We start from the raw sequence: 19,687 nt of genomic DNA, 5'->3' as shown, positions 1-19,687 counted from the left end.
CATTTTCTGTATCGCGCTGGAATCCCCAATGCTAAAGTAATTCAATAACTTTCTTTTTCCAGGACACTGTCGTAGGAATGACAGCCTTAGCAGCTCTGGCTGCTAAACTGTCTACCTCAGACCCTCAGGTGAATATTCAGCTCATCTATGGCGCCCGTGGCAAGAACTTGCAGATCACGAGAGACAACACGATGCTCTTGCAGAGGCTGGAAGTAAGTGGCAGATTCCAGGATTCCAGATTCTGGTACCCCAGTTTCTGGTATTCCAGTATACAATAGGAGGTTTACTAGGGCGTATTCGTTTTTTTATTTATTTTCTGGTTTTTCTGGTAGGGTCCAGATTCTGGTACCCCATTTTCTGGTATTCCAGTTTCCAGTACACAATAGGATGTTTTCTTGAGCGTAATTTTCTTTAGTTTTTTCTGGTTTTGGTGGTGGGGAATCCATTTGGGCCAGCTTCGTAATAATAATAATAATAATAATAATAATAATAATAATAATAATAATAATAATAATAATAATAATTCTCGTCTTTCCAGCTTCCAGGAGACACCGAAAGCATCAAGCTCTCGGCCTCCGGCTCTGGCGTCGCAGTCCTCCAGGTCACGTACCACTACAACGTCCACGTGACCGCCCCGAAGCCTTCCTTCTCCCTAGATCCTCAGCTAGACACAGAGACGGACTCAAATCGCCTACGGTTGACCTCCTGTCTCGGGTGAGTGTTCGAAGGATTTCCCTTCTCCCGCAGGATACCCTGCAGGGATCGGTTTCTTGTCCTTCACTGATAATATCTGGATGTTGATTCCGTCTTCTGTGTTTCCATATGGTTCTTATAGCTTTCAAGTTTTTAAGGGGCAGTTTTGTCTTTTTCGATTGGGGTTTAACCCAGTCTGTCTGTCTGTCTGTCTGTCTCTCTCTCTCTCTCTCTCTCTCTCTCTCTCTCTCTCTCTCTCTCTCTCTCTCTCTCTCTCTCATTTTTTTTTATTTCTCCGAGCCTTGGCAAGGCCTCTCGCACCTTCTCTCTCTTTTGAGCCTGGAGTAGTTCTCTCTCTCTCTCTCTCTCTCTCTCTCTCTCTCTCTCTCTCTCTCTCTCTGAAACTAGATTGGGCAAGGGCATTTTGGGGCTGGCCATCACATTGACCTTAACAGTTAAGGAATAATTCAGTATTTTGATACCAATTTAATTGGTATATAAACCTTTTTAATAATTCTATTTTATTTATTTAATTTTATTATCCCTCACGAAATGAACGCCGTTTTTATTTTCTTATCAGGTACACTGGAGGTAACGCGAGTAATATGGCCGTCATGGACGTATCTTTGCCCTCAGGATACATAGTTGACAATGATCTGATCCCTGGTAAGTGTGTGTGTGTGTGTGTGTGTGTGTGTGTGTGTGTGTGTGTGTGTTAACCTAAATTGTTATGAATTAGTAGTCAGTTACTTTTATTATTCATATTTTTTTTTATCCCTGCAAGTCTTATTTGCGACTGACACATCGTAAGACACTCATCACAGCTGAAAAGTGAAGTTTTTGAAATTGAAAAATCAATTTTTTTGCTCGTTTTTTCTTCCACATTCTTCAAGACTCTAATGGTTTTAGTGTCCTATACTACGGAGACATGATATTCCTATATTTTGGAATCAAATTCTGCTAGTTATTCGGCCTACAACTCCAACATAGGCCTACTAAAAAGTTCCCAACCTACTGGGCATGGTTTCCCACAAGAAACATGGACTATAATAAAGCCTATCTACTTTCCAGGTCTCTATGATTACACGGGAGTGAAGCTCGTCGAGAAGAAAGCTGACGATTCTGGTGTCTTAGTCTACTTTGACCAGCTGACTGCAGCCGAGGTCTGTCCCACTGTGGCTGCTTATCGCGTCAACAAAGTGGCCTTCCAGAAACCTTCCGCTGTGGTGGTTTATGATTACTATGATACCAGTAAGTCTTCTTAAAAAAAAAATCCGATGTATCTGTAACATTATAAATTCCACGAGATTATATTCAACAAAAATTAGGAAAAGGACACGCGTTTGCCTTAAAGTTGGTCAGTAGTTTACCTGTATTTAATGATTTTTTTTTTAATCAAAGAAGTAAATCTAAAATTATGATTACTATGATGCCAGTTAGTCTTCTTAGAAAAAATCTGGTGTATCTGTATCATTAAAAATTCCACGAAATTTATATTCCACAAAAATTAGGAAAGGGACAGTTGATCAATAGTTTACTTGTATTGAATAATTTGTTTTTTAATCAAAGAAGGATATCTAAAATGTCAGCCCTTTCGTAAATAGCACTCTCACCCATCAAGGAAAATTGTTCAGTTTTTAAATAACTATAGTATGAAGTTTGTTCGAATTAAGAACAAACGTCATAATAAACTACCATTTGTCATTCATATCTTTAAATCATCTTTTTCTTACTGGGTTCTTAATACGATCAAATGACACTTCCAGTTATCACAGCGAGCATTCACTGGAATTTTTCGTTCTTTTTTTACCCCATAGCACGTAGAGCCCGTCGATTCTACAAAGCCTTGCCAGCAACCCTCTGTGACATCTGCGACCTTGACGACTGTGACCCCGGCCAGTGTCAGGAGCAGATAATTGAGCTGAACAGGCAGCAACAGGTACGTACTGGCAGTTGATACCTCGTATTTTGTCGAAGTACATTGGTAAGTTAGAGTTCTGTTGCGCTAAATATTTTACAAGACTTTCAGCACAATTAAGTGTCTTTTCTCTTTCCAGGATCCAGAAGACGTCTTCCAGCCAGCGACCATCACTGAGATCTCAGTAGCCTCGTCCATTCCATCTGGTTCAATTATTATTTCCGGGATGCTTACTCTTCTTCTTCTTCTTGGGCAACGCCACTGAGAAATTGGGTCGTTTTGTTTTGATTGATTTCCGTGCATTTTCTTTCAGTGGAATGACTGAGAAGATTGGTGTATAGAACCACGAAATAGCTTTGAAACACTTAAAAATTATATTGGCAATAACATTTGTATACATTAAACATGAACGAACTGCACTGGAAAGTGTTTCAGAACTCTTTCCAGCGGTTTTACATTCCATAGATAAACGGCTTCAATTCCAGTTGTCTGTCGCAAGAGAACTCCTAGCGAGGTGTTTCCTTTGTTACTTAGAAGCTCCAGAAAGGTCCCTTGTATCCTAGGGGGAAAAATAAGACGAAAAGGTGTTCTAATAATCTAAACACACAGCAGGGTTTCAGAATCCCCAATAGTAGTAGTAGCTAGATGGCTTACGTTTTCTCCACACTGTCAAAGTTTTCATCACAGCTGTCATCGAATGTGCTGGTGGCACTTGATGTGACTCGCGTCTCCGAGAGTATGTTCATATCCTGAGCTGTTGTATGTTGTTACTAGGCCTAGTAGACCTAGTGTAATATGAGAACTTGGGGAAATGGAAAATTTCTTAGGTCTTCCTGTTGACTTATCGATGATAATTAGCTGGAAAATTAACAAAATGGCTTTGGAGTGTGAGGGATTATTTGAAAACATTATCTCTATTAAGTAAGTCAGTTTCTTATAGTACATACCACGTAACTTCTTTTCATTTGATATCTCCTAACACGTAGGTTTCTTTTAATACTTTCAACCCTATTCACTATAGAGAGAGAAGAACTGATGAACAGCAAGGGGTATGGTCATACTCTCACCAAAGCTCTCCCGCACAAATCGTGGGTATTTGTACTTCAGCCAAGAATTGTGCCTCAGCAGATGTAAGTGGTAACGCATGAAGGTGTCATTACCAGCGTTAGAATTCTTGCGAAACTCGACCACTCTTTGCGTAATATCCTTTCAACCCAATTTTCCAAAAATGTAACGGTATTTGTATATGCGTTTAGAGTGCATAGCTTTTTTCGAAATCCGAGCATCAGTTCTCCAATTTGGTTATTGTTCTTATACGAGACCCAAAAAACTTGAAATGTATATGATCCTATTTATTATTCTTGGGATTACGAATTGTTAACCTGTGCAAAACCCTTCATTTTCACTGGTACTGCATACATGTATTACTAGCCTTGACTGGTGACTGGGGACAACGGCTGATGGACGACTGCCAATGTTGTGGACTTGGCTTAGGGAACCCAAGTGGTCAGAGCCATTGAATGCACTGGCACAAAGGCAGCAAGTTCAAGAGGTCTGATGTAGACGACTGGACTTCATCCGACCAACTGAGACCAGTTGAAATTCAACCGTCTAACTGTTTTTTTTTAAAGGCCTTCAACATTTTTATTATTTTTTGTGACGCGCAAATGATCGTTGAAGATCTGGGTGCATAAATCTAAAGTGTTTTTAGCTTATCCTTGTTGGTTGATCTTGTGTTGTATATAGGTCTGTTGCTCCCAGAAGTGTACAGGTAGGAAGATTTACTATCTGTACACTGTACACTGTAACCATGCACATTTTCTTAAGCATTTTCCCACTTTTAATACCTTCCAGGGGCTGTTGTCACAATAACTGTATCATATATTTGTCAGAATGAAGTTAGTAGCGTAATAACAATTATTCTTGCTTATTTTCTTGAAGGGACAATCGTATTGATTTTTTGGCTGTGAATCCTGGCTGACAAAACTCAGAACATTATATTTTTTGCTAATGCCCTTTAAAAACGATTAAATGCCCATCTCTCGCCTTTATCTAATTCTCATCTACGTTGCTTTGTTTTATAATGCTTAAACATTCCAGTATCTGAAGAAAGTTAAAGCTTTAACATAAATATTTTTTGTATTCGAAATATGTGTGCGTGAAGATATTTTGACACGTAAAGAACTGTACTATATATCTAAGGAGAGACTAGTGCTGCATAGTACGATTGTACTATAGTAACCTTCCAGTATACTTTTATTATTATTATCACTGTGATATAGGTTTTAATAGAAAGTTTTTTTTTGTAATATACTGAATTGTTGTGAACTGGTTGAAGGTAACTGGAAAAATGAATTAAAAAATCTTTCCCATTTATTGTGTACAGTTTTTTATTCTTTGACTTAGAGTTGTTGATGAAAGTGATTTTGTCTCATGGCAAATGAAAATTGCTGAAATACATAAAGAGATACAGACGTGTTTTCTGTCATTTTTAACCTTTATAATGTACCTGTCTTTCTATAACGAAAATATGTGTGTAAATCTTGTATATAAAATATATATGTTTATCTGCAATGACAAAAATTGAGTGCTAAGTTGACAAACTGGTCACTGTAATTTACAGGATATCTGTAAATTTTGTTTTCACGTCAAGTTTAAATGTAAATACAGGTCTTTTAAACTTGTTTAATGTACATATTTGAGAAATATCACTGATAATAATGATATGTAACTATAACTATGTTTCATGATGGGTTCTCCAGCTGTTAGAGGTTCGTAAAATTTCTCCGGTACTTTAGTCTTGAAGATTATAGTAGGAGCTGTGAAATTGAGTTTATATGATGCTAATGCCTGATAACTGAGATATTGAAATATAAGTGGAGGAAGAAACTTAAGATTTTGAAGTACAGAATAAACATCTCAACGACTTGAAGATAGTCATTCCATTCATTCGACTCTTCCTTCAAGAACTTTTGCGCATGCGCAATTGCCGTCTGGTCCCCAAGGCATGCAAATTTATGTCCTTAAAACCGGCAGTTTGGTTCTAGAGTTGAAGGTGGAGAGGTGTAATAATTTTGCTGGTGTTACGACGGCCGTGTTTTTTTTTTTTTTTTTCTGTGGAGAAAATGCAAGTTGCTGTCGTTTCAAGTGCAATAACTTGCAAGAAACTTACAGAATGTTAATCACATTGTGGTTTGCCTTGAAACAATATTCAGGTTATCTGCCAGTAAGGTTTCTGAAAAAAAAAAAAAAAAACTAGAGATTACTTAAAAGTTGATTGGGAGACTTGTCAAGAGAACCTGGAATAGGATCAGCGTAAACTGCAACGAAGACATAGCTTTCAGAATGGCCGTAGCCTATTCTCCATTGACTAGGTTTTATACCAAAGAAGTCGAGGGATACTTACTTCCGCAGTTAACAGCAATCAACCTGAGGAGAGAGAGAGAGAGGATGAGAGATGAGATGAGACGAGAGGAGAGGAGAAGAGAGAGAGAGAGAGAGAATAGAGAGAGAGAGAGAGAGAGAGAGACTGGAACCCGAAGTCTTTGATTTCAGCCGTTTTCGATCAGGTAACGTTTTCATTCATTTGTTCTTAATAAGCATGCGTAACGAGTGTCTTGAGTTTCTAAGGAGAACTTGGAAAATTTAGCTCTCAGATTTGTGTCTTCAAAGTTTTAAAAGTTTTGTGGGATCTGATCCTTTGTTCTCCAAGAGGCAGAGGCTTCTTATTGCCTCACTTTTGCAAGTTTTACAGTTCGAGAATATGGTAGGTTTAGTGTGTCCTGGGTAAGCTCTTATCTATTTCTCTTGAGTTGAAATTAGGCTAGTTCGAACAATTATTTGGCTATAGTCGTTAAGCAAATGTTCATTTTAGATTTACCAAGCGTTTTAAATGACAATTTGTAATAATAGGCTCAGTAGCAATGTAGGACTGTATTAAGGTGACATATTAAAGACTGACTTAACTGGTAAAGATTTACTGCGGACAAATATTTGTAAATTTAGAGAAGAAAGTATCTCTTAACAGGCTTTAGTGGATTTCCATGAACACCCACACTTTTGGTGGCCCCATATTTAGTGGCCCTTCGTTGGTCAGGGTTTCTTGACAATAGTTTTTTTTATTTTTGTTGTTAATTTTTCACATCGTCTTGGTTCTTGAAAAGCGAAATTTATTGTTAATAATAATAATAATAATAATAATAATAATAATAATAATAATAATAATAATAATTAATAATAATAATAATTAATAATAATAATAAAAGATTCACAGAGATCAAGACAGACACAGTCAGACACCAACTAAAGAAAATGCCAAACTGGAAAGCCCCAGGTCCCGATGAAGTCCATGGATACTGGCTCAAAAACTTCAAGGCCCTACACCCACGAATAGCAGAACTCCTCCAGCATTGTATCTCAAATCACCATGCACCCAAATGGATGACCACAGGAAGAACATCCTTAGTACAAAACGACAAGAGTAAGGGAAATATAGCCAGTAACTACAGGCCTATCACCTGCCTACCAATAATGTGGAAGTTACTAACAGGTATCATCAGTGAAAGGCTATACAACTACCTAGAGGAGACAAACACCATCCCCACCAACAGAAAGGCTGCAGAAGGAAGTGTAGGGGCACAAAAGACCAGCTCCTGATAGACAAAATGGTAATGAAGAACAGTAGGAGAAGGAAAACCAACCTAAGCATGGCATGGATAGACTATAAGAAAGCCTTCGACATGATACCACACACATGGCTAATAGAATGCCTGAAAATATATGGGGCAGAGGAAAACACCATCAGCTTCCTCAAAAATACAATGCGCAACTGGAATACAATACTTACAAGCTCTGGAATAAGACTAGCAGAGGTTAATATCAGGAGAGGGATCTTCCAGGACGACTCACTGTCCCCACTACTCTTCGTAGTAGCCATGATTCCCATGACAAAAGTACTACAGAAGATGGATGCCGGGTACCAACTCAAGAAAAGAGGCAACAGAATTAACCATCTGATGTTCATGGACGACATCAAGCTGTATGGTAAGAGCATCAAGGAAATAGATACCCTAATCCAGACTGTAAGGATTGTATCTGGGGACATCAGGATGGAGTTTGGAATAGAAAAATGCGCCTTAGTCAACATACAAAAAGGGCAAAGTAACGAGAACTGAAGGGATAAAGCTACCAGATGGGAGCAACATCAAACACATAATGAGACAGGATACAAATACCTGGGAATAATGGAAGGAGGGGATATAAAACACCAAGAGATGAAGGGCACGATCAGGAAAGAATATATGCAGAGACTCAAGGCGATACTCAAGTCAAAACTCAACGGGGGAAATATGATATGATAAAAGCCAAAAACACATGGGCAGTGCCAGTAATCAGATACAGCGCAGGAATAGTGGAATGGACGAAGGCAGAACTCCGCAGCATAGATCAGAAAACCAGGAAACATATGACAATACACAAAGCACTACACCCAAGAGCAAATACGGACAGACTATACATAACACGAAAGGAAGGAGGAAGAGAACTACTAAGTATAGAGGACTGCGTCAACATCGAGAACAGAGCACTGGGGCAATATCTGAAAACCAGTGAAGACGAGTGGCTAAAGAGTGCATGGGAAGAAGGACTGATAAAAGTAGACGAAGACCCAGAAATATACAGACAGGAGAATGACAGGCAGAACAGAGGACTGGCACAACAAACCAATGCACGGACAATACATGAGACAGACTAAAGAACTAGCCAGCGATGACACGTGGCAATGGCTACAGAGGGGAGAGCTAAAGAAGGAAACTGAAGGAATGATAACAGCGGCACAAGATCAGGCCCTAAGAACCAGATATGTTCAAAGAACGATAGACGGAAATAACATCTCTCCCATATGTAGGAAGTGCAATACGAAAAACGAAACCATAAACCACATAGCAAGCGAATGTCCGGCACTTGCACAGAACCAGTACAAAAAGAGGCATGATTCAGTGGCAAAAACCCTCCACTGGAGCCTGTGCAAGAAACATCAGCTACCTTGCAGTAAGTGGTACGAGCACCAACCTGAGGGAGTGATAGAAAACGATCAGGCAAAGATCCTCTGGGACTATGGTATCAGAACGGATAGGGTGATACGTGCAAACAGACCAGACGTGACGTTGATTGACAAAGTCAAGAAGAAAGTATCACTCATTGATGTCGCAATACCATGGGACACCAGAGTTAAAGAGAAAGAGAGGGAAAAAATGGATAAGTATCAAGATCTGAGAATAAAAATAAGAAGGATATGGGATATGCCAGTGGAAATCGTACCCATAATCATAGGAACACTAGGCACAATCCCAAGATCCCTAAAAAGGAATCTGGAAAAACTAGACGCTGAAGTAGCCCCAGGACTCATGCAGAAGAGTGTGATCCTAGAAACGGCACACATAGTAAGAAGAGTGATGGACTCCTAAGGAGGCAGGATGCAACCCGGAACCCCACACTATAAATACCACCCAGTCGAATTGGAGGACTGTGATAGAGCAAAAAAAAAAAATAATAATAATAATGGAGCTAGCGATGACACATGGCAATGGCTTCAGAGGGGAGAGCTAAAGAAGGAAACTGAAGGAATGATAACAGCGGCACAAGATCAGGCCCTAAGAACCAGATATGTTCAAAGAACGATAGACGGAAATAACATCTCTCCCATATGTAGGAAGTGCAATACGAAAAATGAAACCATATACCACATAGCAAGCTAATGTCCGGCACTTGCACAGAACCAGTACAAAAAGAGGCATGATTCAGTGGCAAAAGCCCTCCACTAGAGCCTGTGCAAGAAACATCAGCTACCTTGCAGTAATAAGTGGTACGAGGACCAACCTGAGGGAGTGATAGAAAACGATCAGGCAAAGATCCTCTGGGACTATGGTATCAGAACGGATAGGGTGATACGTGCAAACAGACCAGACGTGACGTTGATTGACAAAGTCAAGAAGAAAATATCACTCATTGATGTCGCAATACCATGGGACACCAGAGTTGAAGAGAAAGAGAGAAAAAATGGATAAGTATCAAGATCTGAAAATAGAAATAAGAAGGATATGGGATATGCCAGTGGAAATCGTACCTATAATCATAGGAGCACTAGGCACAATCCCAAGATCCCTGAAAAGGAATCTAGAAAAACTAGAGGCTGAAGTAGCTCCAGGACTCATGCAGAAGAGTGTGTTCCTAGAAACGGCACACACAGTAAGAAAAGTGATGGACTCCTAAGGAGGCAGGATGCAACCCGGAACCCCACACTATAAATACCACCCAGTCGAATTGGAGAACTGTGATAGAGAGAGAAAAAAAAAATAATAATAATACAAGTTGCTGTCTTAACAAGTGCAATAACTTGCAAGAAACTTAGATTAATTACATTGTGGTTTGCCTTTAAATAATATTCAGGTAATCTGCCAGTAAAGTTTCTGAAAAAAAAAAAAACTAGAGATTTCTTAAAAGTTGATTGGGAGACTTGTCAAGAGAACCAATTTCAGACCAGTTTATTTTGAAATCTGGAAGCCTGGAACAAAACAAGAGGTCCTGCTGGAATAGGATCAGACAATGGATGAAGCCAGATACAGAGAACAAAGATCCCCTCCATGAAAGCCTACAACACCAAAAAATTAAGGGAGAAAACAAGTGAGGTCAATGAAATAATGAGACTAATACACACCACCAATATTACAGAAACAAATAACTTGGCATATGCAGGAGCAAGATTAGTAGCAGAACTGATGGGGATACGAACACCAACACCACCAGCACAACCAACCCAACAGAAACCAACACAGCAACCGCCTTGGAAAAGGCGCCTGGAAAAGCAAATCATGGTGATGAGATCGGACTTGAGTAAATTGAAAGAGATGACAGAAAAAAGGCTAAGGAGCAAGAAAACAAGGGAGGAACTCAACGAGAAATACAAAGTACAAGAGAGGGGACTAAACAACACAATAGAAGATGTAAAACAGAGGCTTAAGGCCAAAGCACATAAGATCCAACGGTACATGAACAGGAATAAGGGATACCAACAGAACAAACTATTCGGAACCAACCAGAAAAGACTATACAGCCAACAAAGAGGGGAAGACAACCACCAAGAAATTCCTGGGTAATTCTATACAATAGCTCCGCTGGAAGTTATCAAATTTAAGTACTTCCACTAAAAAGAGGGAAGACCAACGTTTCGTTTGATATATAAATCTAAGAGGCGCTAGGTCTAGAAGTAGTTTAAAAATCAAAATTAAATTTGACCCGCCTGAAAAAAACTAAGTCCCTCGACTTCATAACTCTCTCAAATTCCTCTTCGACTGTATTCTACGTAGCAAGACGTCACCCAAACGTCATAGTTTTTAACCAATGATGATTATCCACATTTTACTTGAGACTAGCATTTTAACAAAACTAGAATCGCGTGACTTGAATACCCAATCAGGTGACAGTTTTACTAGGAAACTTTCGACATTTTTCACACAATTTCCACCGCTAATTTTTCAGTCTTTTGAGAGCCATGGAGACGTGTGTACCTTCAACTTCTGGTGCTGTTTCTCATTTACCATCTACTTGGACATCAATTTATGTGGACAAAGTGACACTTTCAACAGTGATAAGGGATTTATATAGAGGCCGGCACTACCATCATTTCCGACTGTTGGAAGGCATACGATTGCCTAAATGAGGAGGGATTTCTTCATTTAAAAGTCAACCACTCCTTGATACGGTCGTCGAAAGGATCAGTTTGTTGGGTACTTGGCTCTTGCCTATTTTAAATTGTATTTCAAAATATTGGATCATAGGCTTAATGCATTCTTAAAGATGTCAGATCACTTTTACCCTCCAACCTAAGTAAGTACACAAAGGGTTTTAGGCTGTCTTATATTTAATATGGCTGTGTAAAGGGGGGGGGGGGTCCGCTAGGTAAGGATACGACTACTAGGTGAGGTTAGGTGGTTTGTTTAGGTTAGCTGGTGGCCTTGTTTATTGCTAATTCTACATGTGCCATTATTCGTATGTTAAAACGGATTCTTTAATTCATTCCTCACCCAAAAACCACGGTTTCCCACTGGGGGTCCCCCAAGATTGAAAAGGTTAACAAATAGGGTAAAAATACTGTTCCTCCTCAAAAAAAAAAAAAGGTCCGATTTAGATAAAGCACTAAGTAATTCATCAGAAAAAAAAAATATAAAAATTATTAGTGGCGGAGCTATTGTATAGAATTACCAATTCCTGACGCTGAACCAAGTAAGAGACTCTGGGAAAACATCTGGAGCAATCCGGTATCACACAACAAACATGTAACATGGCTCCAGGAAGTCAAGGCAGAAGAAACAGGGAGAATAAAACAAAGATTCACTGCCATCACGACAGACACAGTCAGACACCAACTAAAGAAAAGGCCATACTGGAATGCCCCAGGGCCCGATGAAGTCCATGGATACTGGCTCAAAAACTTCAAGGCCCTACATCCAAGAATAGCAGAACAACTCTAGCATTGTATCACAAATCACCATGCGCCCAAATGGATGACCACAGGAAGAACATCCTTAGTCCAGAAAGACAAGAGTAAGGGAAATATAGCCAGTAACTACAGGCATATCACCTGCCTACCAATAATGTGTTAGTTACTTACAGGTATCCTCAGCGAGAGGCTATACAACTACCTACTATGAGATTCAGGGCCTCTGTAACACGGTTTTTTGGACTTTGCTCCCTGTCAAAGCATCGGATGTAGCTGAAAGTTGACATATGTATATTTTACAACCACACACAAATTTTGTCAGCATTATCAATAACCTAAACCCGATAGTTTTAATTTTTATAGAGTAAAAATTATCTAGCCGACGCCATGGCCAATGATTACGAGCCAAGAGTCGAAAAACATTCATTACGTAAGCAAAGCAAACCCCTTTTGACGAAATGTTGCGCCGCCCATCCACTAGACAGAAACCCATTCACCTTGTTCCATCGGCTCTGAAACCCAAAGACTTTATGAATGGCGGAACGATACATAGATGTGGGTGGGGTATCTGTGCTAGCGTAGTAATACTACTGTAGCAGTAGTGCCGCAACAGTATAGCAGTAATATACATGAATTAAACGTTTAGGACAACCTCTGGGATCCTTGAGGATTATTTAGCACTTCTTACAACTACTCGAGAAATTAGTTTTTATAGCCAGAAGTTGAATCTTCTAATCCAACAATGCCCATGATAGCCTTTCAGTGTTATCCTGAATTATAACGAGGCCAAAGTGGGTGGAGCCTCATGAAGTCCTCATTCTGACGATAATTATTGGTGAAGGTTTAAAGCCAAAATACGGTACCGGCTATTTTTTTCAGTAAATAGGTAGATAGCCAATAAATAAAAATTGCATGACATTGGATATAGCAGTTATCAAATCAAGCTTGTCTACTATGTTTTTGAAAATAACCATCTATTCCCTTCATCATGTCAATCTGATTGTGACCTATAAAGCAGACTGTAATTTCTTAGGAAACTTATTTTGGGAGTTAGACTAATAATCGAAGTGTGTTTATTAACATATTTTGTTGGTTTGTTCATTTTGACAATTATCAGTGGAGAGGTTCAGAGTTCATAAAGGTGTGCTGCTTTGCTTGTATTTAAATTTGTCATTGTTGCCAGAGGTATAGCCTTTGTTACGTATAGCCAATCATCCATCCAGAAAGAGGGAAGAAATGCTGTCATAAGTTACGTAACGAGTGCGTTCGAAACCTTTTCTCTGAGTAAGTTGGCCCGTCTTCAAAAAAAGACACTTTTACATTGTAAGTACCTAATTTATTCAACCAACGTAATGTAGAATACAGTCAAAATTTATGTGTAGATATAATGTGTATTCTGAATAAGCGCTATATTTATGAAATGCATAGATAAAAAGTTATTGCGAAAAAACCGTGTTACAGAGCCCCTGAATCTCATAGTAGAGGATACAAACACCATCCCCACCAACAGAAAGGCTGCAGAAGGAAGTGTAGGGGTATTAAAGACCAGCTCCTGATAGACAAAAGGGTAATGAAGAACAGTAAGAGAAAGAAAACCAACCTAAGCATGGCATGGATAGACTATAAGAAAGCCTTCGACATGATTAGACAAAATGGTAATGAAGAACAGTAAGAGAAAGAAAACCAACCTAAGCATGGCATGGATAGATTATAAGAAAGACTTCGACATGATACCACACACATGGGCTAATAGAATGCCTGAAAATATATGGGGCAGAGGAAAACACCATCAGCTTCCTCAAAAATACAATGCACAACTGGAATACAATACTTACAAGCTCTGGAATAAGACTAGCAGAGGTTAATATCAGGAGAGGGATCTTCCAGGACGACTCACTGTCCCCACTACTCTTCGTAGTAGCCATGATTCCCATGACAAAAGTGCTGCAGAAGATGGATGCTGGGTACCAACTCAAGAAAAGAGGCAACAGAATTAACCATCTGATGTTCATGGACGACATCAAGCTGTATGGTAAGAGCATCAAGGAAATAGATACCCTAATCCAGACTGTAAGGATTGTATCTGGGGACATCAGGATGGAGTTTGGAATAGAAAAATGCACCTTAGTCAACATACAAAAGGGCAAAGTAACAAGGATTGAAGGGATAAAGCTACCAGATGGGAACAACATCAAACACATAGATGAGACGGGATACAAAGACCTGGGAATAATGGAAGGAGGGGATATAAAACATCAAGAGATGAAGGACACGATCGGGAAAGAATATATGCAGAGACTCAAGGCTATACTCAAGTCAAAACTCAACGGCGGAAATATGATAAAAGTCATAAACACATGGGCAGTGCCAGTTATTAGAAACAGCGCAGGAATAGTGGAATGGACGAAGGCTGAACTTCCCGGCATAGACCAGAAAAAGAAGAAACATATGACAATACACAAAGCACTACACCCAAGAGCAAATACGGACAGACTATACATAACACGAAAGGAAGGAGGGAGGGGACTACTAAGCATAGAGGAATGCGTCAACATCGAGAACAGAGCACTGGGGCAATATATGAAGACCAGTGAAAACGAGTGGCTCAAGAGTGCATGGGAAGAAGGACTAATAAAAGTAGACGAAAACCCAGAAATATACAGACAGGAGAAAGACAAGTAGAACAGAGGACTGCCATAACAAACCAATGCACGGACAATACATGAGACAGACTAAAGAACTAGCCAGCGATGACACGTGGCAATGGCTACTGAGGGGAGAGCTCAAGAAGGAAACTGAAGGAATGATAGCAGCAGCACAAGATTAGGCCCTAAGAACCAGGTATGTCCAAAGAACGATAGATGGAAATAACATCTCTCCCATATGTAGGAAGTGCAATGCGAAAAATGAAACCATAAACCACACAGCAAGCGAATGTCCGGCACTTGCACAGAACCAGTACAAAGAGAGGCATGATTTAGTAGCAAAAGCCCTCCACTGGAGCCTGTACAAGAAACACCAGCTACCTTGCAGTAATAAGTGGTACGAACACCAACCTGAAGGAGTGATAGAAAACGATCAGGCAAAGATCCTCTGGGACTATGGTATCAGAACAAATAGGGTGATACGTGCAAAGAGACCAGACGTGACGTTGATTGACAAAGTGCCGGACATTCGCTTGCTGTGTGGTTTATGGTTTCGTTTTTCGTATTGCACTTCTTACATATGGGAGATGTTATTTCCATCTATCGTTCTTTGGATATATCTGGTTCTTAGGGCCTGATCTTGTGCCGCTGTTATCATTTCTTCAGTTTCCTCTTGAGCTCTCCCCTCAGTAGCCATTGCCACGTGTCATCGCTGGCTAGTTCTTTAGTCTATCTCATGTATTGTCCGTGCATTGGTTTGTTATGCCATTCCTCTGTTCCGCTTGTCTTTCTCCTCTGTCTGTATATTTCTGGGTCTTCGTCTACTTTTATCAGTCCTTCTTCCCATGCACTCTTGAGCCACTCGTCTTCACTGGTCTTCATATATTGCCCCAGTGCTCTGTTCTCAATGTTGACGCAGTCCTCAATGCTTAGTAGTCCCCTCCGTCCTTCCTTTCGTGTTATGTATAGTCTGTCCGTATTTGCTCTTGGGTGTAGTGCTTTGTGTAGTGTCATGTTTCCTCGTTTACTGGTCTATGCTGGGAAGTTCTGCCTTCGTCCATTCCACTATTCCTGCGCTGTATCTGATTACTGGCACTGCCCATGTGTTTATGGCTTTTATCATATTTCCGGCGTTGAGTTTTGACTTGAGTATCGCCTTGAGAGTCTGCATATATTCTTTCCTGATCGTGCCCTTCATCTCTTGTTGTTTTATATCCCCTCCTTCCATTATTCCCAGGTATTTGTATCGCGTCTCATCTGTGTGTTTGATTTTGCTCCCATCTGGTAGCTTTATCCCTTCAGTCCTTGTTACTTTGCCCTTTTGTATTTCAAACTCCATCCTGATGTCCCCAGATACAATCCTTAGTCTGGATTAGGGTATCTATTTCCTTGATGCTCTTATGATTATTTCGGATTGTTTTGGTTGTATGGACACTTACAAATGAAACGGAATAAGCCACTTGTAACCAATGACTCCACAGTGTGGACGAAATGACCTGATACCAATTGTATCTGATCTATCCATGGTTACACACGAAGTTAGGAAATGAAGAATTGATCATTTGGGTGGATGGGGAGATAGGGGTTGTTGACCGACATGGGTGGGAGGTTGGCTAGCGTTGTACCCATACCGCTGCTGCATGGGTTGTCGGTAAGTACCCCTTGGGGAAGGGGGGAGGGGGTGAAAGTTCCAGATTCGCCTTGAAGAAAATAGAGATGTTGAAATAGGCTGGTAACCCTGTAAGCCACTTTCAGATTAGGTTTTTGTCAATGAACTAGTTATATAATTCAGGTATATTGATGCTATTTTTCCCGTGTTTATAATTAGCCTAATGTTTCGTTTTGCATATGTTATTCTGTATTAAGTTTAAATACAAACAGCAATTTTTATTGATAAAACATTTGCAGGTGTATGGATGCTGGTGATACAAATCTACTTATAAGAGTAGACTAGTTATATAGAATGGAAAAAGATATTAGACTGGTCTTCAAGAACGGAAAAGACCGAAGAAGAACTTTAAAGTCTGGGAATAGATTGGTTTTCAAAAATGGAAAAGACGGATACACTGGTTATCAAGAACGGGAAGAACTGAGGAATGGATTTGAATCTCATCCTGCTACAGAAATTATTTTATAAGGTAATTCTTTTACAACTATTGAATCTGAACTTTCACCAGTGAGAAAAATTTTATATTTTTGGTATCTATAGCTGCACCGAAATAATGATCTAAAATCTATTAGCTTTTATTGAAAAAAATAACGTGGCATTATAAATGTTTTAATGTTTTTAATCTACTTTTCAGGAGAGAAATATGGTCAGAAACTCAACTTTTGGATCTGTTAGTTGAGACAAGACAGAACTCTCCTAGATTGACTCCAAGACCATCTGCTCACCTGGCAAGGCTTTTAATCAAGACTACTGCTCTCATTTTTTTTTTTTCTATCTTGAAAATAGGAGCTTGCCTCAATCAAGACAATCATCAGTTCACCTGACAAGACTTCGATGAAGACTTATACGAAGTTTTTTTTTTTTTTAGTTTGTTTGTACTTATAGATGGATTTAAAATACCATGTTGCCAGCTCACATCTATGTAGTTAGGACTGATTCATCATTGAGCAAAATTAGGCATCATTGAGCAAAAATTTTAACAATTTTAATTTCAACATCTTAAGAGTTTGAATAGGAGTCATCTTTAGAGTAAGAATTTTTATTTTAACTGAGTAAGTTTTAATCTTAGACATCAAATTTTAATCTTGACACATCAGTTTGAGTAAAAATTCTAACATCAGTATGAATAAATTTTGATTTTCAAAAAAAAAAACTAGCGAGTAGATTTTGATTTTAACAGCAAAAATTCTAGTTTTTTAATAAATATGAATTTAAATGACCATGTATTTTGGACGTAATTTAGAGACTTAAATTGTACTATAATCTTATATTGTACGATAATTTCATATTGTAAATTGGCAATGTTAAGCATTTTAAATATCTCAAGGTAGCCATACTTAGAGTCAGTATTAAATTAGTAATTTACAGTTTTCTTAGGTGAGCAAGTTTGTCTTCACACACACCCACTGTTCCAAGTACCACCTTCGCTACTTAAAACTACGTAATTGTCTCCTAAATCAGTTAAACTGATTTCGTACATTAGGCACATTGTAAAATAATGGAAGCTTGACTATAAAGGTCTATTTTACCTAATGACAATATAAAGCTCTGTACACTCGTAAGGTAAAATCTTCACCACTATGAAGACCTATTTTACCTCACTAGCAAACTTTGGGTGATAAAATACGGGTGCAGAAGTGAAAAATTTATATGTACTATTTATTCAGTAATATTAAAATAAGGGCGGTTACACGGATAGTCTCTCTCTCTCGTAATGTAATTCAAGGGACGATCACTGAACGCAGAGAAATTCTTATTGTTGTTTCCCCTCTTTTAATGATTCTCTCTCTCTCTCTCTCTCAATGTAAGTCAAGTAACTAAGACGGTGATGGGATTATCGGATTACTTAGCTCTCAAATCACAAATTATCTCCTCTTTCTCTCTCATTTTTGGATAGCAAGATAAAATTATAAAATTGTAGTTCATTAATGTCGTTAAATGGCTCTCGCTCGCTCTCTCTCTCGTCGGAGACTTTCATTTAACGGAACAGGGATCTTGATTGGTTAGTTTCTTTGTTAATTACTTTGCACGGTGATTCTAATAATAAAGTATCATTCTTTTCATTATGTTACTGCAAAGACGCAACTTGTATGTCAGTGCGTTATGGCTGTAGTAGAAAGTAGGAACTTGTCAGTTTCCTTTTTATGATGTCCATTGGCAGGATCGAAATTCCGAAGCAACATTACCGTTATTTTGTGCACTGGCAGTCCCGATGGATTTAACTTATTCAAAAAATCTTGCGGATATTGATGATAATTTTCATCTTCTATTGTGTCCGAGCTGAAATATTAGCGACTTTCTCCGGGGAAGTTGTACAGAAATTATATAAGGAAAAACCGTAAAGTAACTTAGTCTACGGGAATAACCAGCCTCGTTTCACGGCCAGAAACTGCTGCGTTTCAGGGAATCCCTTCTCACCCCCACCCCCTACAAAGGAGGGGGGTAGGTTGGATGAAATCCCATTACAAACCATCTTAGGGGTCCCCGCTATGACCCGGCAAAGTTTCATGCCCATCTGGCCAGCCGTTTGGCCGTGATTGAATGACAGACAGACAGACAATTATAGTATGATAAAGAGATTATAAAGCTCTGTACACTCTCTATGGTAAAATCTTCACAGTCAAGCTTTCGTACATTAATCAATGGTTAAAATAATGGAAGTAGTTTTACTGAATTAAGAAGCTAGTAGTCTTAAGTAGCGAAGGTGGTACTAACTCCCACAGCTGTCAAACTAATGTATAAAATTACGGTAACACTTTACTATCGAAATTACCATAAACACCATAAACAATTAAGTTTAAGATTTTCGTCTATGGAGATTTTCATTACTGTATATAATACTGTTATACTTTATATAATATAATATAAAGTTTTCTGAACGTGTTTAAACATTTTCGTAATGATGAATTTGTTAAAACATTTTCGTAATAGTGAATTTGGTTAGTATTAAAATTTTACACATTTGTAATTATTAAACTTTTTCGTTCAAGAAATAAAAGCCACATTAATTTGTTTTATTTCTTCTGTTTGTCTTTGTATATATATACGATCTTACATATTTTTTTACTAAAAGCCATAAGACTTATACATTTTAAGTCCGTATTATCCAGATCCATTTTAATTGTTCTTTGAGGTTACTGCTAATGAAAGTTATAGAAATGGTTCGAGGTTACTCCTAATGTTACATATTAACAGTAACCTCAGAACCATTTCTCATTTCTTTAACTCTTATTAGCAGTAACCTCAGAATCATTAAAACATTTAGC

The 19,687-nt window shown here is 38.8% G+C and overlaps 1 protein-coding gene and 1 long non-coding RNA gene across 5 annotated transcripts in view; both read left to right on the top strand.

Annotated features, from left to right (window-relative positions):
• LOC135204254 (CD109 antigen-like) overlaps positions 1 to 5,085 on the top strand; it is a 76,187-nt gene extending 71,102 nt beyond the window's left edge. For all 4 annotated transcript variants that reach the window (XM_064234375.1, XM_064234377.1, XM_064234374.1 and 1 more), the window contains 6 exons: positions 63 to 212; positions 539 to 714; positions 1,274 to 1,359; positions 1,765 to 1,944; positions 2,511 to 2,632; positions 2,751 to 5,085. In XM_064234375.1, the coding sequence (XP_064090445.1) occupies positions 63 to 212; positions 539 to 714; positions 1,274 to 1,359; positions 1,765 to 1,944; positions 2,511 to 2,632; positions 2,751 to 2,876 (840 nt within the window). In that variant the 3' untranslated portion in view covers positions 2,877 to 5,085. The remainder of the gene's footprint in view (positions 1 to 62; positions 213 to 538; positions 715 to 1,273; positions 1,360 to 1,764; positions 1,945 to 2,510; positions 2,633 to 2,750) is intronic.
• Positions 5,086 to 6,115: 1,030 nt separating this feature from the next.
• Positions 6,116 to 19,283, top strand: LOC135203865 (uncharacterized). Its single transcript, XR_010312059.1, has 3 exons — positions 6,116 to 6,180; positions 16,661 to 16,890; positions 17,056 to 19,283. It is a non-coding gene; the product is annotated as an uncharacterized LOC135203865 (long non-coding RNA).
• Positions 19,284 to 19,687: the final 404 nt, after the last annotated feature.

This window comes from Macrobrachium nipponense, chromosome 44 (genome assembly GCF_015104395.2).
Source record: "Macrobrachium nipponense isolate FS-2020 chromosome 44, ASM1510439v2, whole genome shotgun sequence".
Taxonomy (NCBI): domain Eukaryota; kingdom Metazoa; phylum Arthropoda; class Malacostraca; order Decapoda; family Palaemonidae; genus Macrobrachium; species Macrobrachium nipponense.
This window is presented reverse-complemented; position numbering and strand designations above follow the sequence as displayed.